Source organism: Humulus lupulus, chromosome 3 (assembly GCF_963169125.1).
Source record: "Humulus lupulus chromosome 3, drHumLupu1.1, whole genome shotgun sequence".
Classification (NCBI taxonomy): Eukaryota; Viridiplantae; Streptophyta; class Magnoliopsida; order Rosales; family Cannabaceae; genus Humulus; species Humulus lupulus.
In genome coordinates this window covers 257,667,634-257,693,166 of record NC_084795.1, presented here as the reverse complement: position 1 = coordinate 257,693,166, position 25,533 = coordinate 257,667,634, and the positions used below count along the sequence as shown (strand labels likewise).

The 25,533-nt window shown below is 40.2% G+C and overlaps 1 protein-coding gene across 1 annotated transcript; it reads left to right on the top strand.

The window, feature by feature from the left end:
• The first annotated feature begins 19,315 nt into the window (after positions 1-19,315).
• On the top strand, positions 19,316-25,331 carry LOC133825594 (uncharacterized). The gene is made up of 6 exons (XM_062258514.1): positions 19,316-19,508; positions 19,667-19,756; positions 21,685-22,451; positions 22,635-23,220; positions 23,362-24,140; positions 24,240-25,331. Exons 1-6 carry the CDS (start codon positions 19,316-19,318, stop codon positions 25,329-25,331), a joined length of 3,507 nt encoding a protein of 1,168 aa, XP_062114498.1.
• The last annotated feature ends 202 nt before the right edge of the window (positions 25,332-25,533 follow it).

The window sequence follows — 25,533 nt, the reverse complement described above, 5'->3', positions numbered from 1 at the left end:
TTACCATGAACAAAAACACTATTCAATCTCTCCCTCTCAATCTCTCACACCCACTCCTTCCTGAAACTTCTTTTTTTTTCGTGATCTCTCCATTTTTTAGGTCACTCAGCGTCAGCAACTCCATCTCCACCGACGTGAGGTCTCCATCTTCATGACCCCTCATAAGATCTTCTTATTCTGGTTTTATTCTTATTCTTGTTCTTTTTGTTATTCTTGTTCTTTTTCACATCTGATTTTGCATTTCAAATATGATTTTTCTTTTCATAACTAAATTTTTTTTCCAGACCTAACTATAATCGGTTACCATCACAATCAATTTAGGTTTTTTTTTGTTCGCATCTGATTTTTTTTTCAGACCTGGCTAAGTGTAGCGCACAAATATTTTTTTTTTACATTAATAGTTGAGTGTTAGAGTTTTAATTTTATTATTTCAATTGTTGGTATGAATTATGTGTGTTCAATTTGTTAATTATTTTATTTAATTATTTTTAATTGTGAGTTCTTGAGTTTTGGTTGTATGCACCAATGTGCATGGTTAGTAGAAATGTAGCCTATCACTTGTTTGTGTGCATGTGCATGATTTCCACGATGAACATGCAATAGTTTTTTTTCCCATGCATTATTTAATTTATTCTTTTATTTATGAATATTTTATCTAATTAAGAAAATTATATATTAGGAGAATGTTCTAGAGGGTTTGTGTTCATATTTAAAAAAAAAAAAGAAACAAATAGTGTAGAGCGAGAGAGTGAGCACACGACAGCCACAAAGGGAAATAAAATTGATTTCCTAATTATTTTATTTATTTTCCTTGATGGGCCAAAGGTTTTTATTGTCTTGACTTTGGAGAGGGAAATCGGGAAATAACAAGGGAGTGATTTGTGGTAATTGATGCTAGGGTTTTCATTGGGGTAGGTTAAATGGGGAAACAATGAGCTTTGGAGGTTCATTCTTGAAGGTGGTTGCCGAGTTTAGAGAGAGAAAACAAGGGAGGGATCATGAGAAAGCGAGAGAAAGAAAGAAGGAGAAGGAGAAGAAGAGTAGGGTTTCGAAATCCCTAGGTATGTGTTCTTGTATATATTGGTGTTTTGAATCCTTTAGTTTATGACTTCTTTTCTTCTTAATTTAAGAGTTTTCTCTTTTCTCTTTGATGTGGATTTCGAAAATCCCTAGGTCTCCAAGAGGATTGATCATAGTTTGTGTTCTTGAACGCTAGGAAGGTAACATAAAATCTCACCTTTTGATGTTATGGTAATAATGCATTGTTTATGTTTTTGATTTCCCTAGGTAATAATGCAATGTTGGTTGTTTTTTTTATTTTTATTTTTCTGATATGTGTTGATGATTTTTCTCCATGTCTTTGTTTTTTCTTCTTCTTAAATCCATAGAAATATGAAAAGAGTTATGCATGTGGGTTTTGTATGAGTAGATTCTATAAATGATTTGCTATGAAAATTAGTATCCTTGTAAGTGGCCAAGGCGTGTGTGGCTCTATGGTGGTGTGTGCGTGTTTGGTCGTGTATGGGAGTTTAAGCAAACATGAAGGAATTTTGAATATACATGATGTATGAGTTTAATGAGATTTATGTAGGGATCTTATGTTTATGTTGCTATGATCATTTTGAATTTTATTATTTATGTAAAAGTATGCAAAAATGTTATTAGATGCGTGCAAGGGTTTAATTTTTAGTTTTGGTCTATTTTATGTTAATGTTTTTTCTTTTCTTTAATATTCTTGTAAACATGTAAAAGAGATTTGACGTTTTGTCTATGACATATTAGGTTTAGGGTTCCTTTTGTTTTATTCAATTATGATCATTTTTGGAATATTAAGTGATTTTTAGGATTGCTGAATTTTCATTGTTTTAGAATGTTAAATGGCAAAATGGTTTAAAGGAGAATAAATTATGTTTTGAGTTCATGTTATAAGTTAAAGTGAGAAAATGTATTATTTTTGTATATGCTCTCTTACACCTTTAAAATAACATGTGCTAAAATTTTATTTTAAAAAAATGTTGTAAGTATTTTTCCAAGCATACTAGATTAATTTGTTAATATGGTTTATTAGAAAATTTTGAGTCATGAATATTATTGCTTGCTGAATTTTGTTTAGTATGGTAGAAAATTGCCTTTAATTAAAAAGATAGACAAAAATATGTTTTGAAAAACAAATGCCTTAAATTTATGTGATATTATGCTTGTTGAAATTTTTAGTTTTATGGAAAAAAATATCTTTTAAGTAAAATATATAATATATATAAATATATATTTTAAAAATTTATGCCTTAGGTTTTATATATGAAAAATATAATTTTTTCACACTTTAAATATATATTTTCTCATTTATATTTATGCAATTTTATTCACTAAATTATTAAGTATTATTTTTAAAGGGGACTAAAAAATTTATTTAATAAATGGGAATGTAGTTGTACTTTTCCAACTTATATATATTTATGACGTAAATATAAAACTTTGTGATCTAGAAATGTGATTTTTTTAAAAAAAGAAATTAATATGTCAAGTCTTGTTAATTATTTGCCAAGACAAAAAGGATATATATATTTTTTTGTTGTGTGTGAAACAAAATAATCATGCCAAGTTAATTAATTTATCAGTAACTACAAATTGTTTGTCACATCCTTTTAATTGTTATTAAATAATAAATGAGATTATTATTTTATACAATTGAAGCAAAAGAATTATTTTGGTAAATTAATATTTTGTGATAAAAATTATGAATGACAAATGTATGACTTAAAGAAATAAAGTAGTAATAATCTAATTGATAATTTATTTTATGCTTGCTAAATTTTTATGAAGTTGACAAGAATATAAAGCAGTGAATATTACCAACTTCAACGTAAGTTTTAAGAATCATGCCACTATGCATATTACATGCAAGCTAAGTTTTACATTCAAATATATGCCATTTAATTAAGTGTATGATTATTGGTTTGCAAACATTAATGATTCACTTGTAGACTTGAAGTTATTCCTTTATGATTTTATGTAAAATTACTGAATGTTTGTAGTATGGTGTAACATGTGCCACATGTGCATGACCCATGCACACGTGGAGTATGTATGTTGGCCATGTGTAATCTTACATGATTTTAAGACGAGCGTTTGGTTGTGATTCTAGGTTTGTTGCGAAGTATCCCGCACATTATTTTTGGTTGGACTTGAGGTAAGGAAGTTAGCTAAATTTTTTTATGAAATATGTTATGAACTAATATGTTCCAAGAGTTATTGTGTTATGGAAAATATGAGCTATGGAAAACTAATGTGTTTTGAAAAGTATGAGTTACTATGTTATGATATGAGTTGTTGTATGTTTGCTTGTATGGTGTATGAAAAGCAGTAGGTTGTTAGCGTGATGAACGCGACACAACAAATTAGTTACTAAGGAGTTACAAAGTAGTAGGTTGTACTTCCTTACTAGGCTTTTAGTTCACCCCCTTACAGCAATAGGGTTTCTCCTTGGCACACACAGTGGTATGGAAAGTTCTGAGGTCTAGGCATGTATGACTCGGGGTGTCCCGTGAGGGATTAATGATCTAGATGAGCGCCAAGAAAGTTTATGAATTTATGTGTTATGATTTATGTTTTAATTACGTCAGTGAGACTCAATATTTTATTTTATTTTCAAAGACTGCATAAAGACACTACACTTTTTTATTTTAAACTATTGGACTCAAATTGTATGTTTTGACAAGGCCCCCACTGAAGCCTTTTCTCTCAAATGGTATTTTTCTAATAAATACGAACTAAGTGACGTTTTAAAAAGTAAATAGATAAGGGCGTTCTTACACTAAGTAACAAGGTACAATGGTGAATGATCCCATTTTTTTAAAACCTAGGTATATCCAGTTATGATAACGATTAGTTTAGATTTCTTTTGTGTTTAGAACTGATTTTTTCACACCTGACTAAGTAACCAGGTTCCATGGCAACTAGTTCCCCTTTTTTAGATTTGGTTTTTTTAGATCTAGTTGTAACCAGTTACGATAATAATTAGCTTAATTTTTTTTGTTTAAATCTATTTATTTCTCACACCTAACTAAGTAACTAGGTTCCATCACGATTTTTTTCATGTCTGTTTTTCTTTCTTCAAACCTAATTAAGTAACTAGTTATCATCGCATCACTAAAAATAAATATTATTTTGATGATAATAACTTGTTACAACTATATCACTAAAAAACTTGTTGACGCCGTTTTTCGTCAAACAGTGAAAGAAGAGCACATAAACAAGAATTGATAATGGCCAAATACAGTAAAACAAATCAAACACACGATTTTTACGTGGTTCAGGAGTTAAATCTGCCTAGTCCACGAGTCTCTGTTATTAATCTGAAGACTATCTCTGAAAATTCTTAAGCATGAATTCTTCAGAGTTTTCTACCAAGCCTCAGAATTTCGGTCCTTTACAATGATGCATGGCCTCTCTATTTATAGAGAAGGCTGCAGAATACTATCCCACATATTTTGGATAGTTACTCTTTTTGTGTAAATCAAATAAATGGCTTTAAATGCCTATAATCAGATATAAAAGGAAACGTCCCTGAAGACCAGGAAACGCATAACTGATCAAATAATATCCCACGATTCCAGGGGATTTACATTAATAAATGAGGATTACATCTCATATTTATAATACTTGTAGATATTCAAGATGGTTATCGCGTATCTCTAAGGCTTTAGCTTCCCAGGTTTCCCGTCATCTGTCGAGCTGAAGATATCTCTCGAGTTCACGTGGCTTTCGAGATCGCACGTTCATCGAGCTCGCGACCCCTGATCCGAAGTCGTCCCTGAAGATGAGGGTGTTCTCGGAGCTACCTTCTGATATCGCGATCGTTTCGAGGTCATATATCGTACTTTGCAAGCTCGATATACAATCCTGGAGCATACTCTAATCCTTACGAGACCATTTGTTGCGAATCCAACTTTCGAGGTCACATTTACCATGGCTCGAAATCTGGGTATAACATCTTGCCCCCTCAAAAGTATTTGTTCGAATCCTAAGAGAATGAAACTTTTGAACTACTTTACTTGAGAACTGCACCGTCATACACTCTTGAAAATGGACACGCGTCAGCTGGGTATTGCTCACTTTAGGTACTTGAGTACCTGGGAAACACGCCCACGATCGTCCGTCTGACAACTTTTCGGCGCCTTCTTATCATTGATCCCCATCCGTTCGATCTAGTGAGGATTTCATCCGACGCTCCTGATTAATTCCTTTTCCCCACCTATATATACAAGACCCCACTCTTCATCTTCTTCTTCACTTTTACCTTCATTCGCCATAAGCAAGAAAAGAAGAAAAAAAAACCCAGAGACCTCTTTGCAAAGTTCCTATTCTGTGCATGTTTTCTCGACCAAAGAAACAAAGGAATCCTGGTCTGTTCGAGTCAGTGAGTTCTTTCCTGCAACCTCTTCTTCAATCGACAATCTCTCTGCAATCGCCATTACTGTGTAAGTATGCCATTTTTGTTTTCCATTTTGCCAGTTTTTATTTAAACTGTTCTTGCTGTGTATCTGTTCATACTGGTTTGCATCCATGATAGGAAGTTTTAACCCGATAGGTTTTCATGCTTTTTAGACTTTCATTCTGGATTTTCGTCTCTGGTTTATATCCAGTTTTGACGTTTGAGTGTGGTTCCCATTTTTTGGGCTTTGAAATTTTTAGGCAACGTTTCTTGTACACTAAGTTTTCGGATAAAAACGTGGGCCTTGATAAATGCACGAAACCCAAAGACGCCTTTCCTGGTTAACTGCCACTCTTCTTTCCCTTGAATTTCAGGATTTTCAAAAAAAATTATCCACGCTCCTTTTCTTTTTCGTGGAATGCACGCCCCTGACTCTTCAATAAGGATCTTAGTATTTAGTGTCTTGTTCCTAAATTTTCGAGCTCATTCCATCGAGCTCGTGATTCTTGCATGCATGGCCCTCACCATATTTTCTTTCTCGTTAGATGTCACAGAATCTGGAAAGACGATGGGGGTCATTGCTGTCAATCCCTTACGAGCCAAAATCTCTGAGCCCAGAATCGCTCTTCGCCCGGAACCAACGTCGGATAAGAGAATACGAGCTTGCACGCGAGCAAGAAGACATTCGAGCCCACTATCGCCGCCAGATAGACGAGGTCCTCTATCCGGAGCCCAATTCAGGACCTAGGCCAATTCCCCTCGACCCTGCGCTAAAAGTCACTGTTGCATATCATCCAGGGGAACTCCAGTTTTCATTAATGGGGGAACCTTCCTCCTCACAGCCGAGGAGAGAGATGTTCGAGGTCGAGCTCTACTGGAGCACGGTTACCACAACCAATCAAATATCTGAAATCCTGGCTTTCCATGGCCTTAGTTTGTCAGGCACCTTGCAGTGTCGACCTCCGACTGGTCAAGAATGAGCTGCTTCGCTCCTGGCGGCCGTGACGCCATAGTGAAATATGCGGCATGGAGCCAAGAACATATGAGGGCAGGAGCACTGCTGCCCTTGAAGTCTTTTTTCAAAGACTTTACTGATTTCTTTGGGTTGGCTCCGTTCCAACTCAACACTAATTCGTACAGGGTGCTGTCTGCCCTGAGGTCCTTGTACCACGAGCTGGGGTGGGAGGGACCTTCACCTCAAGAGATTTTATATCTCTTTTGTTTAAAAAGTAACCCCTCCTCAGCTCGGGGAGGGGATGGTTTTTACTACCTCTCGAGCTACCCCAAGGAGACGAAGGTTTTTGGGGATCTTCCCAACCACCCGCCTGATTTCAAGAGGGCCTTCTTCTGGACAGATGGTCTGTCCCCGTCTCGACATTATTCGTTCAGGCGGATTCGTAAGTATTCTTGTTACTTTTATTCCTGAGCTCGAGAGTTTAGTTCTTAAATCCACATTTAGTTGAAATGTGTTTCGTTTTTCAGCTAACTTTCAGCGTCCCACCCCTAATGAAGCGATGAAGAGGCACAGAGAGGCCTTGCTCCAACTCCCTTATGGCAGGAGGTCTCTCTCGTACCTATTACATGAGGGCAAGCTCCAAGCTTGTGGGATGTTGGGAGAGGGCCAGTCGACCTCTCACTGGTCCAGTAAAAAATATGAACACTGGGAGGAGGTGCCACTGCCCACAGGCGCCCTTCCTCCGAGGAGAGAAAGGAGGCCATCACTCCCAGTTCGTCTGAGGAGTCCGCGGTCCGGGAATGAGGCCAATGATGAAGCCTCGAGCTCGGACTCAGATGAAGGTAAAGTCCTCCCTACTTCGAGGATGTGGTCCCCCACATTACTAAAACACAGGCCCAATAGGTTAGTCTCGTGCCCACAGGATAGATACCACTTCTACATATGGAGTTGGGTAGATGACTGTGTCCATAGGTTCGATAGTGGGCTCGGGAAATACGATACCATGTACACCACGGACGAGGTGTGGAATGGGATAGCTGTACAGTACGGGACCAATGATTATAGGGACCTTTCGAGGTTATCACCTACTTATAGGGAAGGCACTCCCCCCGCCTCCTCTGAAGATGGGGGAATTTCATGGTCCCCAAGCTCGAGCTCAGGGGAGAGTTCCAGTTAGGTTTCTTCTATCATCACTCCATGTCTGTGATACTGAAATAACTTGTATGCTTCTCTTTTATTTATTCACGCTGTGTTGTGACTTGTGCAGGCAAGATGGATTCCGACCTTGACAGCATCATTAACAGCGCCGGCGCCAAGAGGAGCAAACGCCCCAGGGCGGGGGCACAGAAGGCTGACCAGCTGGGCAAAGGCCCCAAGAGGTCCAAGAAAACACCTCCCCTTGTTCTGCCAGTTTCGAGCTCCGTTGCTGCGTCGACTGCTCAAGCCAGCGCTTCCACGATGGCGCCGTCTTCACAGGTCATCGCCTCGGCAGTGGCGCCGACCTCACTGGTTGACCCCTCCGCTTTGGCTGAGGCCCAACCTCCTGTGGTGGGTCAATCATCTTCTGTTCTGCTTTCCAAAAGGCCTTCTGCTTCCTGAGTCCAGAAGCTGTCAATCTCCACCCATATGAACGCATATGCAGTGGACAATGCTGCTGGATCCCACGGATCCACGCTGATCTCGGATGTCATGTCCCGGATCGGCCAGAGCTATGGGAGTTTCGAAGCTCCCCAGTGGCAGTGCTTAACTGGTACCCGAGATTGCACTGCTCTTTATGAGAAGAGTATCGAGCACACCGCCGCGGTAAGTATTCTTCTATACTCCTTCCTTTTCCACTTGTAATCATACTGACTTGGAGCTAATGGTAGTTTATTTCTTTTTCAGGCTCTTGCCTTCACTGCTCAGCTCAATTACCAGTTAAACCACGAGATCCATTCGAGCAAGATTCATGCTCAAGAGGCGAAAGATCTTCACCTCAAGGTGAGCGATGATCTGAAGGCGGCGAACGTGAAGCTCGAGGTGGGAGTTAAAGAGCGTGAGGGGATGGCCACTCGCCTCCTTGCTGAATACAAAGAGAAGAAAGAACAAGCAGTTGATTCTGCTATGTACCGGATGTGGGCCTATAATGAGGATCTGGACACCAGCTTCTTAGGTCCTCACGAGGCGCCGCTTCTCGAACGGTGGAATGCTCGGCTCGAGAAGGAAGAGGCTGAACAGCTCGAGAAGGAGAAGGCTGCTCCAGACACCGTTTCGGAGGGAGCTCAGGAGGATAGTCATGCTATTCGTCCTGAGGGGTCCGGAGCTACTGATGCTGAGAAGGCCAATGAGACTCCTCTTCCTTGAATCTGATCTCGGGGAGATCATTTATTGGGGCTGCGTCCCCCTATTTTGTAATTATTTTAACTTATGCCCACGAGGCTGATACAATTTCTTTAACTATTCTTTTACATGCTTTACATTTCTTGGCTCAAAATATTTTGCACATTTTATGTTGATGAATCAGTTATGTTTATTTATTCGTACATAGTTTGGATTTTAAGCTCGAAACTCGATGCATTCATGCATAGTTTGTTCGATTTATCCGCTTTCAATCTCGTTATTTATCAAGGTCAGATGTTACTTTAACCATGAACCCGGAAGTACTTATGGTATGTAACGTAAATGATTTGGTTATATCTTTTTTTTTAGTCACTTTTACTCATCCTCAGCTTTTGCTCCGAGGTTAAGAGTTTGAAACTATTTTTCTCTAAGATATTCCAGCCTCGATCTCGACTTGTCTCGAAATAGGTTTAGGTTCCTACTCATCATCGATTAGTTTTTTAGCTGGTTTGTTCCAAACCTGTTAAGTTTGCACATCTGGTTAACTCCGAACGTTTTAGGTTTTTCGGTTTTGTCCGAACTATCTAAGCGCGCGCATTTGGTTATATCCAAATACTTTATATGTTTTTGATAACTCGGTTATGTCCGAACTATCTAAGCTCGCGTACTTGGTTATATCCAAATACTTTATATGTTTTTGATAACCCGGTTATGTCCGAACTATCTAAGCTCGCGTACTTGGTTATATCCAAATACTTTATATGTTTTTGATAACTCGGTTATGTCCGAACTATCTAAGCTCGCGTACTTGGTTATATCCAAATACTTTATATATATATTTTATTTTTTAATTTTCAAGCTAATGATATATATACCAATGATGCCCCCTTAATATCCTATGAGTTTGACCATAGGTTATTAAATTAAGAGAGATTGCAAAAAACAAAAAACAAAAAGAGATTACATATTGAACAAAATAGATCTTTTATTTGATGGAATCCAAAAACAGACAAGCTAATACAGATAGAAAATCATGGTTACAGGCAACACACTTCCTACACTACTGATAGTAAGGTCTAAGGTGTTCGCCATTCCATGCTCGGGGTACTAGGCTTCCGTCCAATCTCACAAGTTTGTATACGCCAGGTCGGATGACTGACTCTATCTGGTATGGTCCTTCCCAGTTCGGCCCGAGCACTCCAGCTGCTGGATCTCGGGTTGCCAAGAATACGCGTCTCAAGACCAGATCTCCCATTCTGAACTTTCGATCTCGAACCCTCTTATTGAAATATCTTGTAGTTCGTTGCTGGTAAGCTGCATTCTTCAGCTGAGCCTCTTCTCTTTTTTCTTCAATCAAGTCTAGGGTTTCTTTGAGCTGAGTGTAATTGGAACTTTGGTCGTAAATCTGAGTTCGAATCGTTGGGATTTCGACCTCGATGTGCAACATTGCCTCGCAGCCGTATGCTAGAGAGAACAGAGTATGCCCTGTTGAGGTCCGAGCTGTGGTCCTATACCCCCAAAGGACTTGAGGTAATTCCTCAGGCCATCGTCCCTTTGCTTCTTCCAACTTTTTCTTCAGAGAACTCTTGAGAGTTTTGTTAATGGCCTCAACCTGACCATTCGCTTGAGGGTGAGCCACAGATGAAAAACTCTTTATTATGCCGTTCTTTTCGCAAAAGCTGGTGAATAAGTCGCAATCAAACTGGGTTCCGTTATCGGATACGATTTTTCTCGGCACTCCGTATTGGCATATGATGCTCTTTACCACGAAATCAAGGATCTTTTTCGAAGTTATGGTCGCCAATGGTTCAGCCTTCGTCCATTTCGTGAAGTAATCAACGGCGACTACAACATATTTTACTCCGCCTTTGCCAGTCGGGAGAGAGCCTATGAGGTCGATGCCCCATACTGCGAAAGGCCATGGGGATGTCAACATGGTCAGTTCGGATAGTGGAGCTCGGGGTATCGTGGCGAATCTCTAGCATTTGTTGCACTTCTTCACATACTCGAAAGAATCTGTTTTAATGGTTGGCCAGAAATATCCTTGTCGTATGATCTTCTTGGACAGGCTATGCCCCCCGGTGTGATCTCCGCAGAACCCTTCATGAATTTCTTCAATGGTCTTCTTTGCTTCGGGAGGGGTTACACACCTGAGCAGCGGCATGGAATATCCTCTTCTGTATAGCTTTCCGTCCAAAATGGTGTAACGAGGAAGTTGATACATCAACTTTCGAGCTTGATTTCGATCTCTTGGAAGAATTTCTATTTTCGAGATAGTCAACTATCGAACTCATCCAGGTCGGCTCCGTCTCGATCATACACACATCTTCCTCGTCTGGCTCAGTAATGCTGGGTGTTGACAGGTGTTCTATGGGTACAACATTCAGCTCTTCATTTTCGACGAGGTGGTGAGTCGAGCTAAGGCATCTGCATTTGAGTTTCGTTCTCGGGGAACCTATTCGATTGCATAAAATTCGAAATACTCCAATGCAGATTTTGCCTTCTCCAGATAAGCTTCCATTCTTGTGCCACGAGCTTGGTATTCTCCCAAGATTTGATTAACCATGAGGGTGGAGTCACTGTAGCAATGAATGGCTTTAGCCTTGAGCTCCTTTGCTATTCGTAGTCCCGCGAGTTGAGCCTTGTACTCGGCCTCATTATTCGATGCTTTAAAGCAGAATCTCAAAGCGGAGTGAAATTTGCTCCCTGCGGGGGTGATAAGAATAACCCCTGCCCCCGCTCCATTTTCATTTGACGAGCCATCGACGTAAAGTTTCCACAGCTCGTGGGCCGTGGTTATTACTTCGTCGTCGGCTATACCAGTAAATTCCACTATAAAGTCCGCCAATGCCTGTGCCTTAATGGTTGTTCTTGGATGGTAGGTGATCTCGAACTGTCCGAGCTCAACAGCCCATTTAAGAAGTCGTCCTGAAGCCTCTGGTTTAGACAGGATCTGCCTAAGTGGTTAATCTGTCAGTACATGGATGGGATGTGCCTGAAAATAGGGGCGGAGCTTACGAGATGAATGAATTAGACTGAGGGCGAGTTTCTCCATCAATGGATACCTTGACTCTGCCCCCAGTAATCTTTTACTGATGTAGTAGACGGGTTTTTGCACTTTTTCTTCTTCTTGAACGAGCACCGCGCTTATCGCGTGTTCGGTGGTTGAGAGGTATAGGTACAATACTTCTCCCGTCTCAGGTTTTGACAGGATGGGTGGTTCAGCTAGGTGCTTTTTGAGCTCCTGAAAGGCCAGCTCGCACTCCTCTGTCCATTCAAACTTTTTACTTCCTCTCAATATGTTGAAGAATGGAAGGCCACGATCCGTTGACTTCGAAATGAATCTGCTTAGGGCTGCCATCCTGCCGGTTAAGCTTTGAACATCTTTGTGCTTCCGAGGTGAAAGCATGTCAACCAGGGCCTTGATCTTGTCGGGGTTAGCCTCGATTCCACGAGAGTTTACAATAAAACCCAGAAATTTTCCCGAAGATACCCCAAAAGTGCACTTCTGAGGATTTAGCTTCATGTTGTATTTCCTGAGCACGCCAAAGCACTCTTCGAGGTCATCAACATGGTTCTTGTTAAGTTGAGACTTGAAAAGCATGTCATCAACATAAACCTCCATGTTGTTCCCTATCTGCTCTGAAAACATCATGTTTACGAGCCGCTAGTACGTGGCTCCAGCATTCTTAAGTCCGAATGGCATGACGTTATAGCAGTAGAGCCCTTTATCTGTGATGAAGCTCGCATGTTCTTGGTCGAGGGCATGCATGGGAATCTGGTTATATCCAGAATAGGCATCCATGAATGACATCAGGCCATGCCCCGCTGTGGCGTCCACGAGCTGGTCAATCCTTGGCAGCGGAAAACAATCTTTTGGGCAAGCTTTGTTGAGATCTGAGTAGTCAATACAGGTTCTCCACGTCCCATTAGGCTTTGGGACCAACACTGGATTGGCTACCCAGTCAGGGTAAAAGGCATCCCTAATGAAATGGTTTGCTTTTAACCTGTCAACTTCCTCCTTTAATGCTTTCTTTCTGTCTTCGTCCAGCTGTCTTCGCTTTTGTCGCTTCGGGGGAAAGCTTTTGCCTATGTTCAATGCGTGGCTCGCTACATTCGGGCTTATCCCCACCATGTCTGAGTGTGACCATGCGAAGACATCCTGGTTTTTCTTCAGAAAGAAAATTAATTGCTATTTTGCCTCGTCTTGGAGGTGTTTTCCGACCTTCACCCTCTTCGAGGGATCAAATTCCTCGAGCTGAATTTCTTCGAGCTCCTCTAAAGGTTCGAGGTCAACTTTCTCCTCAATCCTCGGATCGATCTCCTCGTCAATTTCTAAGACTATTCCGTCTTTATTTTGTATGATAACGAGTGTTTGAGCGCTCGTTTGTTTCTTTCCCCTAAAAAAAAATGCTATAACACTCCCTTCCTGCCAATTGATCTCCTTTTAATGTCCCGACCCCGCTTGGAGTTGGGAACTTAAGGGCCAGATGCCTCACAGATGAGACTGCCCCCAGCCCGACCAGGGCGGGTCTCCCGAGCAGTACATTGTAGGCAGATGGTAACTCTACTACCACGAACTCCATTATCTTGGTCACCGAGACCGGATAGTCTCCCAAGGTCACAGGGAGTTCGATGGATCCCATACAAGCAGTTCCTTCTCCTGAAAATCCGTACAACGTAGTTGCACACGCCTTCAGGTCGTGAAGGGAGAGTCCCATTTTCTTGAGGGTCGCTTTATAAAGAATGTTGACTGAGCTCCCATTATCTATGAGAACTCGGCGCACTCTTTTGTTTGCAAGCTGAAGAGTAACAACCAACAGATCATGATGAAGGAACTGAACATGGGAGGCGTCCTCCTCAGTGAAGGTTATTGATTGTGCTTCAATCCTCTGGCTTTTCGGTGCCCTAGGTTCGGGTTCATAAGGGGACCCGTCCCCCGTCTTCTGCTCGTTAACATATCTCTTTTGAGCATTTCTGCCCCCTCCTGCGAGATGAGGCCCTCCCGAGATGGTTATCACGTCCGCTCTATCTATCGGCGGGGGCCTGTCTTCCTCCCGAGATCGGGAGTTATTATTTTGTGCTGTTGAAGGCGCGGCTACTCTCTGGCTCGCAGTAGTTTGTCCAGTACTCTGGTTTTTGACGTACTGCCGGAAGTAACCTCTCGAGATCAACCCTTCGATCTCGTCCTTCAGTTGTCGACATTCATCAGTTGTGTGTCCGGTGTCTCTGTGGAACCGACAATACTTACTGGAATCCCTCTTGGATTTTTGATTTCTCATTAGGTCCGAACGCCTGAAGGGGACCTGGTTTTCATTAGCCAGGTATATGTTTTCCCGAGACTCGTTGAGCTCGGTGTGTACTTTATACACGGAGAAATACCTCTCTCCTTTCTTTTTCTTTCCTCCCTCAGCTTCGGGGTTATTTCCCTCGCTCTTTTTCCTCTTAGAGGGATTCTCCGAGGTAGGCTGTGGAGCTGCTGGGTCAGCCGAGGTTGAGGCGGAGTTAATGTTTATCGTTGTAGTTTCGGTATGCGAGGTCGCCTTGAGCGTTGACCTCGCCTCCTCTACATTGACAAACCTCTGCGCTCATCTGTTAAACTCGGTTATTGACCTCACCGGTTTCCCTTGCATGTCATCCCAAAGGGCACTTCTAGGTAAAACACCAGCTCGAATAGCCATAAGGTGCCCACTGTCATCCATATCTCGAGCTCGGGCGACCTCCAGATTAAATCTTGTCAGGTAGCTTTTCAGTGTTTCGCCTGGCTGTTGTCGGACGTTAGTCAAAGTGGATGCCTCTGGCCTGACTCCCACCATAGCTTGGAACTGCTTCTTGAAGTCTCTAGACAACTGTTCCCATGAAGTTATTGAGTGTTTTTTGTACTTTTCGAACCAACTTTTGGCAGGTCCTGCCAATGATGTTGGAAACAACATGCATCTGAGCTCGTAACCCACGTTACTAGCTCTCATAATAGTGTTGAATGTACTCAGGTGACTACATGGGTCGGTTTTTCCTTCAAACGCTGGGACGTGAGGAATCCGGAATCCTTGAGGAAATTGAGTGTTGGAAATATGTGGAGCAAACGGCTCGAGCTCCTCATCAGAGTCCTCATATCGACCATTTCCTCGTTCATTCTTTAAAAGCCCAAAGGCTTTTTCGAGCTGATCGATCCTTGCTTGGACTGGGTCAGTAGGAGGTGTTGCCTGGAATTGACTGTCATTGATCATGATTCCAGGCTCGCGTCTCCGTGAGGGATCTCTTCACCTATTCAAGCGATCCCTCAGGTCCGGATTAGTCCGATCTTCCTTCCCCCTACTCTGATTTAGATGACTTCGCAGGTCAGGATGATTCTTGCGACTTCAAGTATTTTTACGACCTCGGTCGTGTTTACTGACGGACCTGGTCTCTCCGGACTCGTCACTGGTGAAACTCATTGATCGGTCATTTCACGATGGATTCTTCCCATGTCGCCTCGTCTCCGCAGTGCGAGACCGAGACGTCTGACTTTTCTCAGATGGTGCGCCTCTCGGCTCCTGGAATGTCTCCCTGTTTCCTTGTCTTTCCCTTGTACGCCCTTGATCCTGATCTCGAACAGGTTGAGCGTTTCTGCGGGGAGGTGAAGGATATCTTATGGGAGACGGAGGGAACCGTATAGGCGACGGTGGCTGTCGCCCTTGTCGCGGCCTAGAGGGGCCAGAATTTGCCCGAGATGGGTCAGTTGCATTCGGTGCACTCCCAGGTACCTGAGTCCGAGCCTCTGCAGGGGTTCGATTATTCTCAGTTCCTGCAGGCACTTTCTCAGGTGGGTTAGGCGGAACCCAAGCTCGGGTACTCCTCTGGGGCCTAGGAGGAGCAGATGGCTCTGCTGGCGCTGAAGGTTGAGTCGGCCTCCTTGTGGCAGCATCCTTTCGTGGACGCCCACGGGGCCTCCGGGGAGGAACATGCACGTCCCTTGGAGGAGGGACTTGGTTTTCGCGCGGAGGCGGGGGCTGAGCCACCTGCGCCTCTGCGACTATCCTAGTCAACTCCTCATTCCGTTTGTTGGCCTCTACCAACAGCTGTTTCAACTGCCGGTTTTCCAGTTCTACAATAGGAACGTAACGCTCAGGATTGTAGTACATGTCCTCATCCCTTGGTGGAGGCGGTGGTCCCCGGGAATCAGAAGACCCACTTCTCTCCTCAGCATCCGGGTTCTCCATTGGTTGTTTTCCAGGACGCCTGGGTAATTTTCATCAGGCATGTTCTGATTGTTCGTGGCCATGAATCTCTCAGGGATGAATGCTTAAGGCTCTCAATGAAAGCACCAAACTGTTGACGCCGTTTTTTTTTCAAACAGTGAAAGAAGAGCACATAAACAAGAATTGATAATGGCCAAATACAATAAAACAAATCAAACACACGATTTTTACGTGGTTCAGCAGTTAAATCTGCCTAGTCCACGAGTCTCTGTTATTAATCTTAAGACTATCTTTGAAAATTCTTAAGCATGAATTCTTCAGAGTTTTCTCCCAAGCCTCAGAATTTCGGTCATTTACAATGATGCATGGCCTCTCTATTTATAGAGAAGGCTGCAGAATACTATCCCACATATTTTGGATAGTTACTCTTTTTGTGTAAATCAAATAAATGACTTTAAATGCCTATAATCAGATATAAAAGGAAACGTCCCTGAAGACCAGGAAACGCATAACTGATCAAATAATATCCCACGATTCCAGGGGATTTACATTAATAAATGAGGATTACATCTCATATTTATAATACTTGTAGCTTCCCAGGTTTCTCGTCATCTGTCGAGCTGAAGATATCTCTCGAGTTCACGTGGCTTTCGAGATCGCACGTTCATCGAGCTCGCGACCCCTGATCCGAAGTCGTCCCTGAAGATGAGGGTGTTCTCGGAGCTACCTTCTGATATCGCGATCGTTTCGAGGTCACCATATTCGAGGTCATATATCGTACTTTGCAGGCTCGATATACAATCCTGGAGCATACTCTAATCCTTACGAGACCATATGTTGCGAATCCAATTTTCGAGGTCACATTTACCATGGCTCGAAATCTGGGTATAACAAAACTATATAAGAAAAATTGATAGTAGTAATTGGTTACTACCACATAATTTTTTTTTTAAATATTCGAAAAAATATGGCGAACAAAAATAAAATTATCAAAATATTGGGAAAAATCCATAAAAATGTAAAAAATAATAAAATAAAACCCATAAGAAATGTCCATCGTAGAAAACCCCATAATTATCAAAGTTGATAAAAAATAGAACTTTTTATAAACATGGTATTTTAATCTTTAATGTAAAATAATATGCCATTGGCACAGAGGAAACTCAAGAAAATTGAGGGTGTTTGACACCTTAACTAAAAAACTGTTTTTTGTTTTTAAAAGGTAAAAACTAATTTTTGAAAACAAGTTGGGATATTTGGCATTGTTTTGAGAAAACAATTTTTAAAAACAAAGTTACAAAAAACAGAAAATTTTGAGAACAACAAGTTGTTTTCTAATTTTTTTTTGTCTATCTTTTTTTTTCTCATATCACTTATTTAATTATTATTATCTAACATAATTTATTGTCACATCATTTTATCTCTCATTAGTTTCTCTCTCTTCACTTTCTCTCACATTACTCCTTATTTTCTCTCTCATCACTTTTTTTCTCGCTATTTTCTTTCTTCTCACCTTCTATCTTTTCATTTTCTCTTTTATCATTTTCTATCTCCTTATTTTCTATTGCTTAACTTATTATGTCATCATATTCTCTTTCATCACTTACTATATCTTCACTTTCTCTCTCATCACTTAATATATCTTCATTTTCTCTCGTCATTTCCTCTCTCATCACTTTCTCTCTTCTCACGTCTCTCTCTTCACTTCCTTTCTCATCACATTCTCTCTCATTTTTTCTTGGATCAATTTCTCTCTGCTCAATGTCTATTTTTTCAAATTTTCTTTCCTTACTTTCTCACTTCTTATTTTTCATCATTTTTTCTTTCAAATTATTTTATCTAATTATTTATTACAAAATTTTAAAATATTTTTCTCTTTGTAAATATATTTGTTAATTTTTTATTTAAGATTTAAAAAAAATAAAACTAAAAAATTATTTTTAGAAAACATTAACCAAACACCTCTTGTTTTTTGAAAACTACAAAAACAGTTTTCTGTTCTCATTTTTTAGAACACAATTTTGAAAACAAAAAACGAAAAACAATATCAAACAGAATCTTACTTTTCAAAACCAATAAGGGATAAGTATTTTAAGGTCCTTAACTTTATGAAAAAACCATAATGCAATTTAACATACTTTCGAAATTTGGTTTTGACATTTAGGGATAAAATAGAGAAATCCCTCCCATTTACCCGATGCTCCGTCATCCACGATCATTTCGTTCCCTCTCGTGATGCTCCTCCATCGATCGAAAACTAAGGCCTGCTTGGCATTGTTTTCTATTTTTTGTTTTCAAAGTTGTGTTATCAGAAATGAGAACAGAAAACAGTTTTTGTAGTTTTCAAAAAACAAGAGGTGTTTGATTAATGTTTTCTAAAAAAAAAATTTAGTTTTATTTTTTTAAAATTTTAAATAAAAAATTAACAAATATATTTACAAAGAGAAAAATCTTTTACAAGTTTGTAATAAATAATGAGATAAAATAATTTGAAAGAAAAAATGATGAAAAATAAGGATTGAGAAAGTAAGGAGAGAAAATTTGAAGAAATATACATTGAAAAGAGATAAACTGATCCAAGAAAAAATGAGAGAGAAGATGATAAGAAAGAAAGTAAACAGAGAGAAGTGAGTAGAGAAAAAATGATAACAGAAGAAATGGTGAGAGAGAAAAAATGATGATATATTAAGTGATGAGAGAGAAAGTGATGATATAGTAAGTGATGAAAGAGAAAATGATGACATAATAAGTGATACAAGAGAAAATAAGGAGATAGAAAATGATAAAAGAAAAAAATGAAAAGATAGAAAGTGAGAAGAGAGAAAATAGCGAGAGAGAAAAAATAAAGAAAGAAAAAGTGATGAACAAGAAAATACGGAGATAGAAAGGGATGAGAGAGAAAGTGAAGAGAAATAAACTAATGAGAGAGAAAATGATGTAACAATAAATTATGTTAGATAATAATAATTAAAAAAGTGATATGAGAAAAAAATAGACAAAAATTTTTTAGAACAACAAAAAACAATTTTTAGTTGTTCTCAAAAAAACTTTATGTTTTTTTGTAACTATGTTTTTAAAAATTCTTTTATGAACATAACGCAAAACACCACACCTTGTTTTCAAAAAAATAAGTTTTAGTAATTAAAAATAAAAAACATATTTTTAGTTAAGGAGCGAAACACCCTAACCTTCTTCTCCGATCGTGACCTTCTACTCTGAATTTCTGTTTCCTGGCACTGAAGATAAGGAACCAACAAGCTTCTCCGATCATTGCTGTTTTGATTCAAAGAAAGACGATTCACTTAATCAAATAAATATAAGTACGTATTTTCCAACTACATATATTATGATGATGATGATGATCACTTATAAGCTAGCTAGCCAGCCCTTGTTTATTAATTAATCTTACTATTACAGTCACCACCGACAATGTTGCGATGGAAGCTTCCTCCAACGGGCATGATTAAGGTGAACATGGATGCCGGTGTAGACAAAACTCAGTGCAAAGTGGGGCCTGGAGTGGTTTTTCGCGACGATGTCGGAGTAGCTGTTGCGTCATCTTCTACTCCAATTTCTGCCTGTTTTGATTCTCGTGTGGCGAAAGCGGCAGCTTTGCTGGAAGGTTTGAAGCTTTGTCGTTGACTCGGGATAAAGGTAGTTTTGCTTGAAACAGATTACCTAATAGTTGCTCAAGCTTTCAACAATGGGTGGTGTTCTTACTTATGGGTTGTATTTTTCATGAGATTTTTGATTTAACTGCTAAGTTTCATATTGTAACAGTCAACTACTGTCCAAGAATAACTAATGGGACTAAACATACTTTAGCTAAGCTTGCCATTTCGATGGAAGGCACCACTGTGTGGTGCCGAGGTACCCATAAAAGTGTGATTTCTCTTGTAATGGTTTATATACAACCTTAGTTTTATCAATGAAGTCTTTTTAAAAAAAAATTAAAAAAATATATAAAATAAGCTATCTACGTATTGCAAGTGTAAGAGTGCAATGTTTGTATCTTCATTATTTGTAATATTCAAATATATCATGTATATGTTATTATATATCTTTTATTTCAATAAGTGATACATTTTTTTATTTAATGTATTTATAAAAATCATTTGATTCACAAACATCAAAGCACTAGAAAGCATGAATATAAGATCGAAAAACTCAAAGTGTAGTGTAAAAGCTAGGTAGAAAGAAAATATAAGGAACATAAAGAGGAAAAGTGTAGAACCACAAAGGAGCAAAAAATCGTATATTGCTTAATTACGTGAGTATACAAAGAATTTTCCAACCCCTTAGTTTGAGGGGTTGAAGCCTATTTATAGATGGGCTCTAATGACCCCTGATACAATGTGGTCTTATTAGGGTAGTGCGCAGGATGTAATGGTGCAGAGAGTCGTGGTGTCGGCTCTGGTACATGGTCAGGGGTATGCAGAACATGCCACCACTTCTCGTACTAATTCGTGTCACAACTACTTGTCAGATATTGATGTTAGAATCGCGTATATACCACCTTTATAGTCATATATCCCGTACTCGTATGCGTGCCTTGTACCTGATGGTCCTTCTTTCATTTCCAAGATATGAATTCCCTCCAAGCTTCCTTATATTTTTCTAAGTGTTGGTGAACATCGTGGGCTCTTCATTAACGTAGAATGAATTTCCTTTACACAGTTTCCATGTTGAGGCACTTTTGGGAAACAGGCCTTGCGTAGTGAGGCCATGCTGCGTATTGGCCTCGCGGCATATAGTTTGGAGAACTGGGCCTCGCATAGTGCATCTCGACATCTTGGTACGTGGTCCTGGCACGAGGCGCTTCTCTTCACGCGGACCTCGCGCCGATGCGAATGGGGCTTTAAGCCTTGCGTTGAGGAGACTCGTCACCTGTTGTCAACCCTTGCTCACTCAGACTGGCATAGCAAGGCACCTTTCTTCATGCGGGCCTCGCGCCAAGGCGTATGAGGCCTTAAGCTTGCGCCGAGGAGCCTTTTCATCTAGTGCCAACCTTCACCCACTCGGCCTCGCATAGCGAGGCGCCTTTCTTCATGCGGGCCTCACGCCAAGGCGTATGAGGTCTTATGCCTTCTGCGGAGGAGCCTCCTGACCGGGTGCCCCCTTCGCCCACTCAGCCTCGCATAGCGAGGCACCTTTCTTCACGCGGGCCTCACGCCAAGGCGAATGAGGTCTTAAGCCTTGCACCGAGGAGTCTCGGTCTTGAGGCACCCAAGGGTGTCAAAATTCGAGTAATGAATTGGGCCTTGCTATGCGAGGTCCTTGCCTATCGACAGGTGTGTCAAGTGGGCACGAGGGAGTATGTGCGCACGTCTAAGGAGAGTTGGGCCTCGCATAGCGGACCCTCGCCCCTTCGACGCTCCCGCCCACATGCACCTTGCGCACTTGGTTATTTTTGGGGTTTGTACCTGTTGGCGTTACTATGCGAGACCCCTTTCTTCCATAGCCCTGTGCCTTCATCGATGCATGCTTCAAAGGAAATTGTCTCTTATTCACAACTATTACAAGCTAAATTGCTTGTGAAATATTGGATTGTGTTGTGTAACCAGTTAAAACTAGAAAAATATGGTTGTTTATAAACTTTGTTGCTATAAGTTTATTGGAAAGGAAAAGTTAAAAATTTGTTACACTATCAGAGCATTCGTAATTCTTGATTACTGTTTCCTGGGTGTTTCAGTTTGGGTGATTTATTTGCCTTTGATTCTTTTTGTTTCGCTGATCCTTCTTACCCTCTCTTAGTGTCTTCTTCGAGAGTTGTTGTGTTTCTTTTGTTGTGTTCACAGTCATGGATATGTTTAGAGAAGGAGGTTCTACCACCAGACCTCCCATGCTTGAAGGGGCTAACTATCCTTATTGGAAAACAAAGATGAGAGCTTATCTTAAATCTGTAGACGAACGAGTTTGGATGGCTGTTTCTGAGGGTTGGACTCCTCCTACTGAGATTGTTGGAAATGTTGATATTGCTAAGGCTGCGAGCAAGTGGACGACTGATGAAATTGAGAATGCCAACTTTAACTCTAAAGCTCTCAATGCCATTTTCAATGCTGTTTCTGCTAATCAGATGAAAGTGGTTGCAAATTGTGAGATTGCTAAGGAAGCTTGGGATAAGTTGAAGATCAAGAATGAGGGTACTTCGGCTGTCAAGAAGTCAAGACTGAGATCCTTAGCTAGAGAATTCGAAAATCTTACCATGGATGAAGAAGATTCGATTGCTGATTTCCATGCTAAGTTGTGTGATATTTCTAATGAGTCTTATGCTCTGGGAGAGACTTACACCAACGATAAGCTTGTTAGGAAGGTTCTTGGGTCTCTTCCAAGGAGATTCAAAGCCAAACTCACATCTATTGAGGAGGTGCATGATGTTGAAGATATGGATCTGGATGAACTGATTGGTTCTCTACAGAATTATGAATTAACCCTCAAAAGATGGAGTAAGGGAAAGAAAGTGAAAGACAAGGAAACTGAGAAGGCTGGAGGTAGTTTGGCTTTTGTGTTAAAAGAAACTCATGACCAAGAAGGAGATATGTTTGATACATTAACAGAAGAGAAAGTTGCTCTCCTTACCAGGAATTATGCAAAGTTCTTAAGAAGGAATATGAGGAAGAATACTTTTAACAACAAAGAGAATATCTTCAAGAAGAACTTTCCTACTAATCAGAAAACGAGTCAGATTCAAGACAATAAAAACAGGGGGATTCAGTGGAGAGAATGTGATGGGTTTGGACACATATAGGCTGAATGTGCTAACACTCAGAAAAAGAAGAAGAAGGCTCTTGTTACAACTTGGAGTGACAGTGAAGAAGAGAAAGATGGGAGTTGCAGTGAGTTTTTAGATCATGAGAAAAATGTCATTACTTTTCTGGCCAAAGAAGAGGAAGTTGAAAATGAAGTTAGGGATAATGAGAGCAGCTGCTCTGAAGCTGACAGTCTCGATCAGCAAACTGCTTATGAGCAAATGTATCAACAGTGGCTGACTATGGTTCAAAAAGTAAAACTCCTTGAAGAACGAAATACCTCTCTTAACATGACCAACTCCAAGCTTGAAGCTGAGATAAAACACTTGACCGAAGAATTAGAAAAGAATGAAGAGAAGTTGTATGTTGTTCAAGCTGATCTCGTTCGAGCCAAACAATCTTTAGAATCAATACCTCCAGGAACAGCTGCCTTAAATCATCAGCTTCATCTTCAGAAACCCTATGGAGAAATGACATCTATTGGTTACAAGCTGTTATACAAAAAGGGAGACAACCTTACCATTGGTGAATCTCTTGGTTCATCTGCTGCAGATAAAACACACACTATTATTGATGATTCTGGCAGTCAGAGGAATGGATCTAATATCATAAAATCTCCTAATGAATAGAAGCAGAAGTTCATTCCAATTTGTCATTTCTGTAATCGTCGTGGCCATATTAGGCCAAGATGTTATCTGCTTCAATCTTACCTTAGAAACTTGGTAGGAAGTCAAGTTAGTACATCTAGATCACCTCTTGCTGAAAGAAAAGAGTATAAGGAGGTTTGGAGACCAAAGCTAACGAGCTACTCTCAGGAAGATAAAGTTATTTTTGTTCTAGTAGCTCATACATCTCTTTCTGCTTTTAAGGATGATCAGTGGTACTTTGATAGCGGATGTTCCAAGCACATGATTGGCAACAAACAGTTATTGAATAACTACAAAGAAGGGACTGAAGGACTGGTCACGTTTGGAGATGGCAACAAGGGAGCAATTCTTGGGAGAGGAGATCTTGTGCTTAAAAATCTTCCTGTGGTCAAAGATGTGCTTTATGTTAAGGGATTGAAAGCAAATCTCTTAAGCATAAGTCAGCTGTGTGATGATCACTATACTGTGAATTTTTCCAAGTCCACATGTCTTGTAAAGTCTACTGATGGGTGTTCTGTCTTGTCTGGAACAAGGTCTAATGATAACTGCTACATGCTGAACAATACTGATGTGTGCTCTAGAGTTTCATTAGATAAGTCTGACTTATGGCATTATAGACTTGGTCATCTGAATTACAGAGATTTAAGGAAGTTGGTTAAACTTAAGGCTGTGAGAGGGGTTCCTGATTTCAAAGTTAGCAGAGAACGTGTGTGTGGTCCTTGTCAGCAAGGCAAACAAGTGAGATCTTCTCATTCTCCTATTAAGATGCTTCTCACGAATAGAGCTCTTGAGTTGTTACACATTGATTTGATGGGTCCTATGCAGACAGAAAGTCTCAATGGAAAAAGATATGTGATGGTGTGTGTTGATGACTACACTCGATATACCTGGGTTTAGTTTATTCGAGAGAAGTTAGATACCTTCAGAGTGTTTTCTGCCTTGTGTTTAAGACTTCAGAATGAAAAAGTCTTAAAGATAACTAAAGTGTTTAGACTCAGGAGCGACCATGGCAAAGAGTTTGAAAATGCTTTATTCGCTGAATTTTGTGATCACATGGGCATTGCACATGAATTTTCTGCTCCAAAAACTCCTCAGCAAAATGGAGTTGTAGAACGCAAGAACAGAACTCTTCAAGAAATGGTCAGAGTTATGTTGAATGCCAAAGGGATTTCTCAAAGATTTTGGGCAGAAGCAATTAACACTGCATGCTACATTAGTAATCGTGTGCATCTCAGAACTGGAACTACTCAAACAACTTATGAATTGTGGGAAGGTAAAACTCCTAATCTGAATTACTTGAAGATTTTTGGTTGTACCTGCTATATTTTGAATGATAGAGACTACCTTGGAAAATTTGACTCCAAGAGTGACAAAGGTATGTTTCTCGGATATTCTCCTAATAGTCGTGCATATCGTGTGTTTAATAAACGAAATAACACTGTCATGGAGTCTGTCAATGTTCGTTTTGATGACACAGAGGATTTGTCAGATGATCTTGATAATGATGAGGATGGTTCAATATCTGCCTTGGTACCTCATTCACAAGTTCTCATGCCTAATATTTCCAGTTCACCCTCATCGTCTTCCTCTACTGATCATACAGAGCCATCTGGAGAATCTGAAGATATGGTTGTTGATAGTCCAGAGTCTGAACAGTCAGTTGAATCTTCTCATCAACTTTCACCAGCCAGGCTATACAAAAAGGGGCCTCCATCATGGATTCAAAAAGCACACCCTCCTACTGTTGTCATTGGTGATCCTTCAGCTTCTATGGTTACCAGAAGAAAGGTTGCCAATGAAATCTCTCATTTGTGTTATCTGTCTAACATTGAGCCAAAGAATGTCAAACAAGCTCTTTCTGATGAGCATTGGGTTGCAGCAATGCATGAAGAACTTTTACAGTTTGAAAGAAATGAAGTATGGGATTTGGTGGACAGACCAGAAGGGAAGAATATTGTAGGAACAAAATGGATTTTGAAGAACAAATTGGATGAGTTTGGAACTGTTACTAGAAACAAAGCTCGTCTTGTTGCTCAAGGATACAAATAGGTTGAAGGCATTGATTTTGAAGAAACATTTGCCCCTGTTTCTCGCCTTGAATCAATTCAGTTACTTCTTGCTATAGCCTGTCAGTTACAGATCAAACTTCATCAAATGGACGTGAAGAGTGCCTTTCTGAATGGATTACTTCAAGAGGAAGTCTATGTTGAGCAACCTCAGGGATTCATTGATCCTCATCTTCCTCAACATG

Bases quoted from the DNA above. Each gene is read 5' to 3' on its own strand.
- LOC133825594 (XM_062258514.1), top strand. From the start codon at position 19,316: ATGTTGCGATGGAAGCTTCCTCCAACGGGCATGATTAAGGTGAACATG. The intron at 19,757-21,684 runs GTACCCATAAAA...TTGTGTTCACAG, and splicing joins CACCACTGTGTGGTGCCGAG to TCATGGATATGTTTAGAGAA. The intron at 24,141-24,239 runs GTGTGTGTTGAT...TTAAGACTTCAG, and splicing joins ATGGAAAAAGATATGTGATG to AATGAAAAAGTCTTAAAGAT.